The 14584-nt window shown below is 36.7% G+C and overlaps 1 protein-coding gene across 3 annotated transcripts in view; it reads left to right on the top strand.

The window, feature by feature from the left end:
* LOC149575709 (serine/threonine-protein kinase TOR-like) overlaps positions 1–14584 on the top strand; it is a 214384-nt gene that overhangs the window by 139961 nt on the left and 59839 nt on the right. For all 3 annotated transcript variants that reach the window (XM_089815481.1, XM_089815482.1, XM_089815480.1), the window contains exons 43-44: positions 2887–3000; positions 3195–3386. In XM_089815481.1, coding sequence (XP_089671607.1) covers positions 2887–3000; positions 3195–3386 — 306 coding nt within the window. The remainder of the gene's footprint in view (positions 1–2886; positions 3001–3194; positions 3387–14584) is intronic.

The raw sequence follows: 14584 nt of genomic DNA, 5'->3' as shown, positions 1-14584 counted from the left end.
ATTCCCAACATAAATCCAATTGCTAGTGAACATATTGACACTTCAACGATCTTCCCATCATGATCTCCAAGATATGCTAACTCAGAGCTAGCATCACGAACATGTCTTCAACCACGATTCAAGCTAGCTCACCTTAATTGCATCTCGCTAATAAGATGCATCCAAAATACCTGCAACATGTTTTCTGCACATTGGTTTGCTATTGGCCTTCACCAAATGAACTATAACTCATCCAACACATACGGGAACATAGATGTAGCATCTGAACACATTCCTGAACATTATCAGCTCGCATAGCTTAACCTTAATATCCCAACTCCAGTGACTCAATAAACCTCTGCAATGTACAAAATCCCTGCTTGTCATGAACGCAAATATATATATTGACATCAATGACAAACTTGTCACCAATACAACACATAAATGGCATATCCAAGTGCCAACCAGACTTGTAATCCTAACAGGTCTTGCCCAAACTTCTCCAAGTATCTTTCAGTTGTATGTACACACCATAATCGCCATCAACAATTATATTGCCGAGACTCCTTACCATTATTCTCTTATTCGTGTTAATTTTGTTAGTAGCATTGAATGAATCACTTGGTTTCTTGACAATGGATGTTTCGTTATTGGGCATTCATTACACCAAATTCTAGATTTGTTGTGTATAGATTGTCTCATTATTTCTTAATACAATGCCTTCTGTAGTTGAAGAATACTTTCTAGCAAATCCACTACTTTAATTGGTAGGATAACTTGAGTTACTTGCATTGTAATATTCAAACTAAGTTGTAATTGATTTTTTGGCGTTCTTTAATTTACATTTGAATGGTGTCATTGATTAGCCATAGTATTCTCCACTTTGGCCCTTGTACTGAGGAGTTCTTTGCTCTTCTTAGTATACCCCTTTTTTCCTCTTTTAATTCTTTCATCATTTGGAACATGCCTTTTCACAATTATTTTATTGTGTTATTCACTCTTACGATTGCTATCATCTTCCGTTTTACTTTTTCTACATAACAACACATTTTCTTTACTCAATACATACGTTACCTGAGTTTATGCTTCAATATAGGAAGATGCTGGTGCTACTTTCATTTTCTTCAATAGCAAGGAAATAAGGCGTTAAAACGCTCATCTTTTCTTTATGCCATCTGTTGGTTACCTTTCTAATTTCACCAAGAGTTCTTTAACTCTTTAGTTTTAAGCCCTAAATTTCTCATGCTTTCCTTGTTTTGTTTTATACTCCTTTGCTTTGTTTTCATAGTCATATCATGTAATTTGAATGTCACCTCAAATAATTTCTATAATATTTTTGAAGTTGTTTTGAAGGTTAAGTCGACTTCTGTATGCTAGTCAACAGCTAAATATATTGTGGTTGTTGGAAAAGAGATTTGTAAAAAGGTTCTATCTTCTTATTCACTATCCAAATGGTTTGATAGGTGTTGCAATCTTAATTTGGATGCTTCGGCCCATTGTTTGTGAATTTAGGGAACTTATCAATTTCAATAGATTAGGACTTGATGGGGGAGTTGGCATTTAGTTTTGGTGCAATGTTAATGCTTAGAACCAAGATAAGTGGCAGTTTAGATTCAAACACCCTATTGCTTCACCCGTAATCTTGGCCACATGAGAAATTTTGAATCCTCCAAGCTCAGTGTTCTGTATAGAGTTTCCTTCAATTTCTTTGGCCTAATAATTTTAGGTTTGCATCCTTCAACCTCTTTTGTGACCAAGAACTATTTATTGGAGGTTATTTTCATAGATTTCAGATTTTGAGTCTAGATCGGTTTGCGTTTTGTTTCATAAGGGTAAATGTCTTGCTATTTTTTACCACTCTTCACTTGTATGGTTTCTTGTTGGGGAACTGTCTTTTATGTTTTTGATTAAGGCTCCAACTTTGATTTACACTGCAACAAACATGTTCTTAGAGAGCGCTCCAACTTCACATTTGCAGCGTTATATTTTTGTTAAGTGCCTCTTGTAATATTTTACTTTGTTTACTCTCCCATCAGATAAAATGAGTACTTGAAATAGTGACCAAATTAAAAAATGCATACAAAAGTAGAGGGATAAAAGAATGTATTTTTCATACATTAAGTTATTACAAAAGTAAACCAGAGAAGGTGAGGAGTTGATTCAATTAGAGAATAGTGCTTTCCTTTACAATAAAATATCTATTTAATGGACCCAACTGTTGCTGAGGGAAACTCAATTATCAACTACCACATATAACCAACCAAAGTTGATGAACGATTAATACATGAGGTTAACCGTATAATCGAAACACAGCAATAGGCACTGCACGTAAGTACAACTAGGAATGTGTTATTTATGGATTTTAAGAAAAGTCATTTTTTTTCTTATTTAGACTTCATTATGAATCTTGTTACTGTAAAATTCACTACTTTTTAACATTCTGTGCTTGTGAGGTAAAGGAGGGCAATCATATTTCCTTAATAAACATATGGAAGTGCCATTTTATAGTCCCATAGCTCACGTTTGTTTGTTTTTCTTCCTGGTCTTGACAAACATGAATGTGTAAAAGCAAAAGTTGTATTAGATTACAATTTTATGGCTGTGTGTTTTTACTTTGTCATGTGCTGATGTGATTGATATATATCTAAATATAAACTGTTCTATTAATTTCAATAGAATGATGTTACATGCAAGCAATCCATTAGTATTTCCTATTGATGTAACGGGATTTGGTTTTATTTCATGGCTGGCCAGGCATGCGATGAGGATGAGTGCTTTGTTTTTCGTCATTGTTTTACTCTTTACTAATTAAAGGATACAGATGTCAAATCTCTAGTAGATTACCAAATTTCCTTGGGATGGTAGGTTGGATTTTGTGATCACTTATTTGCAGTTTTATTCTTGCAGGCTCTTATGTATCCATTATTGGTTGCTTGCAAATCTATAAGTACATTGCGTAGAGAGGCTGCTCAAGAAGTTGTTGATAAAGTGCGACAACATAGTGGTGTTTTGGTTGACCAGGTTGAAGATTCTTTAGTTCTTAATTTTGAGCAGAGAATAAGCTAAATTTTTTAATATTTCAGGATTTCTTTTTACCCTTTCATTTCAATGGCTCATGAGTTTCTTACCAATCTTGCTTTACTTTAGTTTTTAACTTGTCAAAGATCTTGGTACAAAGGTACATGAGCTTATATATTTTACTATGTATGCTACAGGCTGAGTTAGTTTCAAAAGAACTGATTAGGGTAGCGATATTATGGCATGAAATGTGGCATGAAGCACTGGAAGAGGCTAGTCGTTTGTATTTTGGCGAGCATAATATTGAAGGAATGCTAAATGTGCTTGAGCCCCTACATGCAATGCTAGAACAGGGACCAGATACATTGAAGGAGATATCATTTGTTCAGGTTATATCTACTATCGTAACATTCCCAAATCAATCAATATGAAACAAGTTTTACTAGATATTGTACTAAGCTTCCTGAAATTCTATGCATGACTATTTTTCAATAACAGTAGATACTAGATAATATATAACTTAGAATTGAAGTGCCTTGAGTGGACTTCAGGTTACAATAGAAATTAACGTTTAAACCTTGTTTAGAAAGCATGTAAAGTATATTGACTTTTTTTTTATAGTGTAAATACCTGTTTCTCGAATCTGAAACAAAGTACCGTATCACCTTTGTTTGTCTTAGTCACTGAGAACAATAATACCGGCTCTACTTCGCTGTTAAGATGATTTTCCACTTAATAGAGGTTTCCACAGTGAAGATGCTACAATTATTTTCACCAGCCACTTACGAAAGAAAATGAATTGTAGTGTTTAAAAAACTCCAGTGCATTAAGTTTCTTCACGCCAATGCCTCACACTCACACTTTATCATTCCACACACTCATGGCAGTAGTATAACTCTGTATTTTTTCACCTAAGTTATTGGTTTGGATTGATGCAGGTACAGGAACCCGGTGCATTGATTTTGTGAAAATTATTTTTAGAGGGTTTGGATGCATTTGGTACATGTGTGTGTATATATATATTAAAAGTTTTTATATATAGAAAACAATTAAAGAAATATACAAAACTATAACATTTGATAGTATGTTACTGCATCGTTGATTAGTGCCAAATGCCAATGATAAATATTAATTGCTAGTTGATAATTCAAAACATTCAAATAAGCCATATCATATATGTCTATTCTAGATTCCAACGAAAATCAATACAATTACGAAATGTGCTTAATGATTCATCAAAAGGATTATAAAAATATCATCTATTGGGTATTTATTTCCAGCTGCTGCAAGTTCAATAGACCATTTGAACCAAAAGTGGTTCCACTCACACTAAACACACCATGCGTAGGGATGTCTCATCATCATAAGCCATAGTGAGTCAGATAAGATCCTCGTAAAGTGTTTTTTTCGGGTTTTATGGAAAAAAACACTTTAAAATCTGTTTTAAAGTGAAAAAGGGTTTATGGGGTTCAACTGCACCTGGATGCTTTTCAAATGCGGTTGATGTGCATCCACAGACTGTGGATGCACATCCAGACTGAATCTTGCTACACATTTGCATCGGACATAGGGGTTGCCGATGTAAAGTTTCTGCTTATTCTGATGTAAGAAGGAATAATCAATCTTCAAACTGCTCTGAAAGTGGTTTTAATTCTGCAATAAATTGACTGGAAAATATTGCTTGAAGGAGCAGACTAAAAATGTATTATGTGTCCTTCAAACTGCAATACTATCCTACATAAATAACTTGACTAAAGGGCATGTCCCTCAAAGGAACATGTCCCTTTCCTAAGTCAGCCCATATGCCCTTTCTAGAAATTGGCAATTTCAAGGTTTGAGTAAAACATTAACCACTAACACACACAAGTGCGTTAGGTTAGTGTTTGAATATTAAATACCGTTCTAGGAAGTCGCCGCCTCACGAAGGGAATATAGGAAAATATATAATGCCATACTTAGGATATTTATGATGTGAAGACCAAGTGCGGTCTGCACATTCAGACCTGTAGATTATTAGGTTATATTCTTAACACTCCCTCATAACCTCATAATCATATAGAGAGATATCATATCTAGCAACATCAATACAGATGAATAAGCAAGAATTAATACTCTATATTTGTTTGTATCTTCTTAGTATGGGGTATCTTCTTAGTATGTGGTATCATAGAACACATGATACGAAGTCGTATTACTAAAACTATGATATTACAAATCATTGCTTCTAGTTATAATATACAGCATAAATCTGAAGAGTAATTTAATTTCTTCATTTATCCAAGTTGTGACTCATAGATATTGGTATTTCTATATCAGAACATGATCCTGAGTTTAAGACCTACCAGAATACAGGATAAACCTGGAGAATAATAAAATTCTTCCTTTATCCAAACTGTGACTTATTGACATAGCAATGTCAACATCACAATATAATCTTAAACTCACCTAGATCTTACAGTAGAACTCTATTGTTTAGCACATTATCTAAGAGATCGTCACCTCTTATAATGTCTTTTATACAAGTGTTCATTATTTCAGAGATCGTCACCTCTTAAATAATGAATACAAATGGTGGAGCCCATAACAATCAATAGCCTGACAAAATGAAATTATTTTATTAATAATCAAAAGAGTACAAATGGATTACAACTCAACCATACCAAGTCTCCTCTTGAAGTGTTCTATCTTCACACTAAATAGAGGTTTGGTGAGTATATCTATTGTCTGCTCTACAGTGCAAATGTATTCCAGTTTTACAGAATTCCTGTCTACCATATCTCTTACATAATGGTAAGGAATTTCAATATGCTTGGACCTGTCATGGAAAATTGGATTCACTGAGAGCTTGATGGAATTTTGAATATCACAATGAATGATCGTAGGATCTATGGCTTGCCCAAATAATCCCACAAGTAACTTCCTTAGCCAGACTGCTTCTCGAGAGGCCATTGCTGTCGCAATGTATTCGGCTTCTGTGGAGCTCTAAGCTACTGAAGACTGCTTTCTGCATATCCGAGATATCATCGCTAATCCTAAACTGAAACAACATCCTGAAGTTTTTTTCCTGTCTTTAACACTTCCACCCCAATTTGAATCAGTGAACCCGTGTAAGTCTAAAGAAACTTTCTCATATTTGAGTCCAAAATTTGGAGTTCTTTTTAAGTTTCTCATAATGTGCTTAACTGCAACTAGGTGAATCTCCTTTGGCTCACACATAAGATGACTTAAGGCATTAACTGCATAGCAAATATATGGTCTTGTATTTACTAAGTACATAAGGGACCCAATCATCTCTCTGTAAAGAATAGAATCTATGGAAGATGATTCTGCTACTGCTTGCTTAAGTTTATGTAGATTAGTCTCCATTGGAGAAGACATAGGTTTGCAATTCCACATTCCAAATATCTTGAAAATGACTGATGTATACTTCCCTTGGTTAAGTATGATACTGTCAGAATTTTGCCGTACTTTCAGTCCCAGGAAGTAATGAAAGAGTCCCAAATCTTTCATCTCGAATTCTCTAGTTAGATCTTTCTTGCATTGATCTATGAGATGATTGTCACCTGTTATTAGTAAATAATCGACATATAGTATCAAAATTACTATATCATTTTTATCTCTTTTATAATATAAATTTGGATCGGCTTCATTCTTGGAGTATCCTAAGCCGGTGAGATACTTCTCAATTCTTTCATACCAGGCCCCGAGAACCTGTTTAAGTCCATTGAGAGCTTTCTTGAGCCTGCAAACAAAAGTGTTAGGATCATGAATTTCAAATTCTTTAGGTTGCTCCAGATAAACTTCTTCTGAAATCTTTCCATTTAGAATGTTGTTTTTACATCTATTTGATGTACCTTCCATCCCTTTGATGCGGCAATTGCTAAGACTGCTCTTATGGAGGTATATCTGGAAACAAGAGCAAAGGTTTCTTCATAACCAATCCCTTCTTTCTAAGAAAATCCTCTGACCACAAATCTGACTTTATACTTCTCAATGCTACCCTCAGCAGCATGCTATATTTTAAATATCCTCTTGGAAGAAATGATAGATTTTCCTTTAGGTCTTTGAACAATTTCCCAAACATCATTTTCAATAATAGATTGGTATTCTTTTGCCATAGCCTCTTTCCAAATTGTATGTTTAATAGCATGAGAAGGATTGGTTGGTTCTGTTTTGGATAAATCACTCATGTTTGTTGTATAACTAGAGAATCTTTTAGGTCTTTTGCTTTCTCTGACAATTTTGAAAGGTGCAGCGAAGTCATGAGCTGTTTCAACTATTTTAATGGCCCAAAGTGGTCTTTTATTTGAATTTTCTTCAAGATTCATATTTTGAATTTCATCTTCAATTTCTTCCAAGTTGTCCCTCTTGGACCCAGATTCACTATTTCTTTCGGAACTAGAGAAAGGAGAAAGTTCATCAAAACTTATGGCTCTTTTGAATGCAAGATCTTCTTCAAAGATTACATCTCTACTAAGTTCAATATTTTTATGTCCAGGTATGAAAATCCTATATGCTTTAGATGTTTCACTATACTCTACAAAATAACCTTTCCTCCCAGAGGATTCTAACTTGGTTCTTTTTTTCTTTTGGAACATTAATGTGTACAGGACACCCAAAAATTCTAAGATAACTTATATTGGGATTTTACTTTAATAAATACTTCTTCGGGAGTTTTAATTTTAAGATAGGAGTGAGGGCTTCTGTTTTGAATATATACAGTAGTACAAAAGGCTTCTGCCCAAAGATGATATTTTAGATTTTGATCAAAAATCATAGCTCTAGGAGCTTCTATAATTGTCCTATTCTTTCTTTCAGCTACCGCATTTTGTTCTGGATTATAAGGAAGAGTGTACTCCCTCTTAGACCCTGATTCTTTACAAAACTTTTTAAACAAGTTTGAGGTATATTCTCCTCCATTATGAGTTCTAAGGGTTTTAATTTTATGCACTGAAAAGTTTTTAGTTACTGTATTGAATTCTTTAAATGTCTGAAGGATTTCTTCTGATTCTTTGCATTTTAAAAAGTAAATCCATGTTTTGCTAGAGAAGTCATCTATGAACAAGATATAATACCAGAATCCTCCAAGAGAAGGAACAAACATAGGTCGACATAAATCTGAATGCACTAATTCTAGTGCATTGTTTGTTTTTCTAGTACTATCATGAAAGGGACTTCTGGTGTTCTTACTCAGAGCACACCCTTTGCAAATTCTTGGGTGGTCTTAATTTAGTTTAGGTAATCCAGTAACCATCTTCTCCATAGTTGATAAAGTTTTGAAATTTAGATGCCCTAATCTTTTGTGCCATATTTCATTTGTATCTGTAGCTTAATGAACTAGGGCTTGAATAGATCGACTAGATTCTGTATTCAATTCATACAAATATTCTTTTTTTTGACCTATTAACTTTGCTTTCTTGATGGAGGAGTTCTTAGCCCAATTTAATACTTTGCCATCCACGAATGCAACATTGTGCCCATCATCTTCAAGTGCTGTAATTGAGATTAGGTTTCTTTTAATTCCTGGTAAATAGAGTACAGCTTTAACAAGAAGAGTATTTCTTGATTTTAGTTTACAATTTTCAATTCCTTCAACAGAGTGTGCTTAATTATCACCAATGGTATCTTCACCGTTAACCTTCTCTAATAAAGAATCTAGTGTTTCTTTGTATCTTGTTATATGTCTAGAAGATCCACTATCAATTACCCATGCTTTATTCGAAATTTCATTTGATAGTGAGGAATACAAAAGACAGTTCTCAGGATCATAAGTATCTTCTTCTATAATAACATTTGTACAGTTTGCTTATTGTTTGAAATTTTCAGGACAATTAGATTTGTAGTGTCCAGATTTTTCACATTCGAAACATTTAATTTTAGATAGATCTTTCTTGGGTTTTCCATTCGTTTGATTTCTCTTTTTCTTCTTGACATGCTTCTTCTTGCCCTTATAGGAGTTTGTATCAAGAACATGAAGTTCTTTATCTTCTGCTTTTGGTTTCTCTCCTTTCTTTAGTTTTATGGATTCCTCTCGAAGACAATCGTTCTTGAGTCTATTAAAGTCTGGAAGATTATCTATGACACTTATTCCTTGTGCAAATGTCTGCCATGAATCTGGCAATCCATCTATAGCCGTAAGTGTTAATTCTGTGTCACTAATGGTGGTTCCTATACTTAATAGTTCATCTCTAATGCCGGCAACTCTTAGGAAGTAAGAATTTATCGATTCCCCTTTCTTTATCTGAATGTGATTCAGTTGCCTTTTTAGTGCGAGAACCCTAGTTGCATTGTTTACTTCATATGCATTTCATAATGCATTCATCATATCAAAGGCAGTTTGATGTATTGTAAGCATAGGTACGATATCATTTTTTAACTCCATCTAAGATGATTTGAATAGCTTTTCTATTTCCTTTGTTGCATATGGATTTGTGGGGTTCAACTGGAGGTTGTTTGGATGCTCCACCAACAAATTGTTTTACATTGTTCTCTTCAAGAATCATCATGATTCTTAATTTGCAGGCTGAAATCAAACTGCTCTTTTCCATCAAATGTGTCCTCGGGTCTGTTTGTGTATGCCATTGGAGATAGAAGATAGTTGCTAGATATATATGAAGTCTGATAATTGAATTTTGCAGAGCGAGGTTCGACTACCAGAGCTTTGATACCATGTAAAGTTTCTGCTTATTCTGTGCTTTATAATCAGACTTGTCAATATTCCTATGTTGGAGAGAAATGACCACCTTATATGCTGATGTAAGAAGGAATAATCAATCTTCAAACTGATCTGAAAGTTGTTTTAATTCTGCAATAAATCGACTGGAAAATATTGCTTGAAGGAGCAGACTAAAAATGTATTGTGTGTCCCTCAAACTGCAATACTACCCTACAAAAATATCTTGACTAAAGGGCATGTCCCTCAAAGGGACATTTCCCTTTCCTAAGTCGGCCCATATGCCCTGTCCAGAAATCGGCAATTTCAAGGTTTTAGTAAAACATTAATTACTAACTAACACAAGTGTGTTATATTAGTGATTGAATATTAAATACCCTTCTAGGAAGTCGCCGCCTCACAAGAGGAAGATAGGAAATTATATAATGCCATACTTAAGATATTTATGATGTGAAGATCAAGTGCGATCTGCACATTCAGACCTGTAGATTATTACGTTATATACTCAACAGCCGATACACATCTGATAACAGAGAGTTTTACACAAAAACAACAATATTAATTGATACATGTGTTCCTTTTCTTGCTTAGCTTGTTCACACACACCTATTTTCACATTCACCTTTTTCCTTGTATTTGTAGCCAGATGTTCAGCCTCAACCACTTACTTAATGATATGCATGGCTCCTATTTAAACTACATGTTCATCCACATGCCCAATTAATTAATAATTATCAACACAAACCACGAAAAATGAATCCAGCAACTATTAAAAGAGAACCACTACGTGTGGTTGAACTGTTCTGTTTTATCAGAAAGTGCTTATTAATGAATTAGAAATGGCTAAGGCAATGGGTGGGTGGGACTCAAAAGCCATAGAAATGTCTAAGCCATAGGGTTCCTGTTTGTCCATCAATCTCAGATTTGTGGAGGCAATTAGCACAGGCATAGACATTGGACTGCTTTGGGGGTGCCCGTGGTGTCAACTTCATCAAACAACAGAAGTGGGGGTTTGGTTACTGTAGGAAATTTATTGCCAGAAAGTAGTAATTAGCAAAGAAAGGCTTTCAGCAGGTTACAACGGGCATATGCATTTGATAACAGCAATTGATTGTAGAAAAACTTGTCAAATTCAATAATCATACCTGCAGACCAGGCAAAATATTTAGCAGTTCAGTCTATTCCTGTAATAATTGTGGAGGTGCCTTTATTGTGAGTTTTATTAGATCCATCAGTAAAACACTTACTTGCAGGCTTAGCATTGGAGTCTTGGTATGCTACTTGCCATTTCAGTGGAATAAATCTCTCAAATTTGAAATTATTGCTTTTCTTTCACATAATTTTGTATTCTGAAATTGTCTCCGTCTTGGGAAACTGCCGTAGAAATAATCTGGGGAGAAACCACACTGAATAAATCTCCGAGTCTGATTAGGCTCCACATCACAACACTATTTAGATTAACATTTTAGAATTTCCTTGATCAAGAACTATGAGTGCCTTTTTAATGATCAGCATACAAGGAGTCTACCATACATGTTTTTACCATCTTGTAGAGAGCTATTAGTACCAGAAGTTACAGAATATCATACAACTATTACTGTCAGACTCACCAATATACCACAATGTTGTCCTAATGGAGGCAAGGAACAGTTTTATTTTATTAATATTACCAAAAACATGAATGTACAATGTCCAAGTATCAATCTGCTTATAAAGGGGTCGGTTGGTTAGAAACCAACCGACACACTCCCTCCTTCCTAACTACTCACTAACACAAGTATTAAATACTTAAATCACTGAATGCCGTCTACAAACCAATTGCCGACTACATATATCCCCCCCCAAAAAAAAGAATCGTCTTCCAGATGATGACTAAAACAATTGAGAAATGTTTCAAGAAGGAGGATTGGAGGACATCCCTGGACTCGGAGTTCCTCGCAAGCGTTGCAGCTCCTGTTCCGCCATTTTCTGTTTAGTACGAATGCCCTGAAGTACCTGCAAAGTATCCATCTTTTTAGCTTCGGCCACTGCCAACTTGCCTTCCAACTCAGATCGCTCCAACTGCCAACCTGCTATCAGAGCAGTCTTTTTTGCCTGCGATTGCTTATGAAGATGTTTGTTCCGCTGGGCTTCCAAAAAAGCACCTCGGAAAGCAGTCTCCATAGTAGTCAGAGAGGCCATGAGAGGAGAGGAAGCAACCTGGGTCTGAGAAATGATAGAATGGCTGGTCCAAGTAGTGGCAATATCTTCTTGACTGTATTTACTCTGTTCTAAGAGACCCCAGTCTATGTAGCAGTCAGCTCGCATGAACTGGGCTAATGTTGCAGCTGCGGCGAGTACACCCTCCAAGTTATAGGACTGCGCATGCTGAAGGAGTTCCCGGGTAGAATGCTCCATAGCTCGTAACTCCGTAAGAAATCTTTTTGCTTGAGCTGCAAAAGAAGCCAGAACCAAAGTTTCCTCATGCCTAGTCCGTATCTCCACTGGTTCCTCAAGCCGGGAGGGCACAGGGGATGACACCAACCCCTCTTCTTCTAGCAACCTCTTCTAAAACAGTATCTTCTTTTGCCATTGTCACCTGAGTATCGGAAGAGGAAGGGTCCTTTGATTGCTCCCCCACAACCGACTTAACAACGAGAGCCATAGGCTGGACCACCTTTGGCCCAAGAGGTGTCAGTATTTATACCTTGTGTCTATAGTGAACTTGTCCTCTTAAATCAATCACCTTGGTGCAAGTATGCAGGTTTGGCGAGAGAAAGGGGCTTGATTCTTGGAATAGACAGCGTAGAAGCCCCCCATGTTGGAAAGTGTCCTGAGCCACTTGCTGCTTTTAAGCTGGTGTCTTTGGTAGAAGAAACTGGTGGTACCACAACGTCACCAGGTGGAGAAGCTGGCTGAGGAACCTCAGTGACCCCCGTAGGAAGGCGCCTTGTTGTAGGTGGAAAAAACACTACTTCACTTGGGGTGCCCTGTAAGTGATTTTGGCGAATCTCAGCTGCTTAGAAATCAAAAGAGGAGGAATCTGTATCACCCGCTGTGTCCTCAGAATTGACTTGGTCCTCATCCTTTTCTGCTACTACGGCTTGTCGTGCTTTCTTTTTGGTGGGTTCCTCACAACCCTGGGAGCCCACACCTAAGGTGTTTAGATGTAGCCAATAAGTCATCGCTGGTTGGTATAGTTCCACTCTACTTGCTGGTACCAATGTCCCACGATGTTCACTACTATCTTGAAGCTGAACTGCCTCCAAGAACAAAGCCATTGCATTATGGGGCATGTAGAAAGCCTTATGCCGCAACTCCAAAAATTCCTATAGTCTACCAGAAAGGAGTTGAGCCCAGTTGTAAATCTGTCCTTGGGATAGGCCATCCACCACTGGCAACAGCCAAAGAGCAATTTAAGAGGTGCGACTGATAGTCGTGAGCTTACTTTTTACCAAATCCACCACGCAATGCCATTCCTCATTCGCAATGAAAACCTTTCTTAGCCCCCGACTATTCTATAGAATACCGTCCCATTCCTCATTGGTAATATTTTGGTGGCACAGGAGTTTTAGCCATTTCTGCTTGTCTTCTCCTATCATAGGGGCTTTGCTCAACTCCTATCCTCGATTAGGGATTCCAAAAACCCTACTAAGTACTTTGGAAGAATAAGAAACTACCACTTGGTGCTAAGCATACTGTATGATAGATTGATGACTTGCTCGATCATACCCCGTAATCAAATCTCGAAGGATAGGTTCAAATTCTTGTAAATCAAAGATCAGCATAAAGATAATCTTGTCCACCTCTGTTGCCACCAACGCCTTCCGGAGAGGATGATCTGCGTCTGATTTTTCCCACCATGCCCTACACTCATTGTCGTGCACACTTTCAAAAGTGATACTAGAAGTAGTGATCTTTTGTGACAGTTTAGTCTTGCCATGTGCCATGACTGACTTCTAAGTTCTTGCCCGTAAGGGAACAACTTTAGTACCTTTGGAATCAACAATGTGATTTCGACTGGGATTCCCCATACTTAACTTCACCATGTTAGAAGAATATGTCCAATCTACAATCTGCTAGTGTGTGCTAAGATATCTCCAATAACCACCCCAAAGAACTGTTGGCCACGTGCTGAAATAGTAACCATATAATTCAAGTAGAATGGTAATTTGTAAAGAATATGTTTAATCGGACCATACACTGATATGTTGTCGTACGACAGCCATATGCAGCTTAACCTTGTGCAAGTTTGTACATAAATCTCTCATACAGCCAATCCTCCGTACACTATCCCTCGTATGACCAATCCATCTTAGATGCCAATCCTCCGTATGCTAGGTTCGGTACGATACACCAAGTCTACCAAGTCCACCTTTCCTACGCTGGGTTCTGTACATTGCCAAAACCTTGTCCTTCGTACATTGGATTTTGTATGGGTATGTTAGAAATTTGTTCATACGAGGATAAGTTGAGTGAGGATTCCGCATGCTGCGCTCCGTAAAGCTAATCCCACGTACGGCTATAACCTTGCCCCTTCCGTACGGTCTGATAGGCCGTACGTTGCCTTGCTCCACTATCCAGACACGACGTACATCCACAATCCTCTGCACTGTACTTGCAGTCACCTTCCTCTGCTCGCCTGGTCAAGAAGAAATGACTTTGGCTGAAGTCTTTGGGGTATAAAGTAGGCAGGAACTTTTCGCTATTTATATATTTTCAATTTGGACCCATTCACGAGATCTTTAATTGGCTGATTATCAAGAGTAGCTAACTTTATCGCTTCATTTGCTTTTAGTTCCATTATTCTGTAAGGCCCTAGCCAACAAATTTTAAACTTACCTGGCTTAATTTCATTCTTCCTGTTGTGTCAAAGTACAAGTTGCCCTGGGTGAAAATTCATCATTTTCAGAGGTTTATCGTGCCAAAATTTTC

The sequence above is a fragment of the Cupressus sempervirens genome, chromosome 2, assembly GCF_028749045.1.
Source record: "Cupressus sempervirens isolate cs-2001-9-10 chromosome 2, ASM2874904v1, whole genome shotgun sequence".
In the NCBI taxonomy this organism is placed as follows: Eukaryota; Viridiplantae; Streptophyta; class Pinopsida; order Cupressales; family Cupressaceae; genus Cupressus; species Cupressus sempervirens.
Note: the sequence above shows the minus strand (reverse complement) of the source record. Positions and strands in the feature narration are given on the sequence as shown.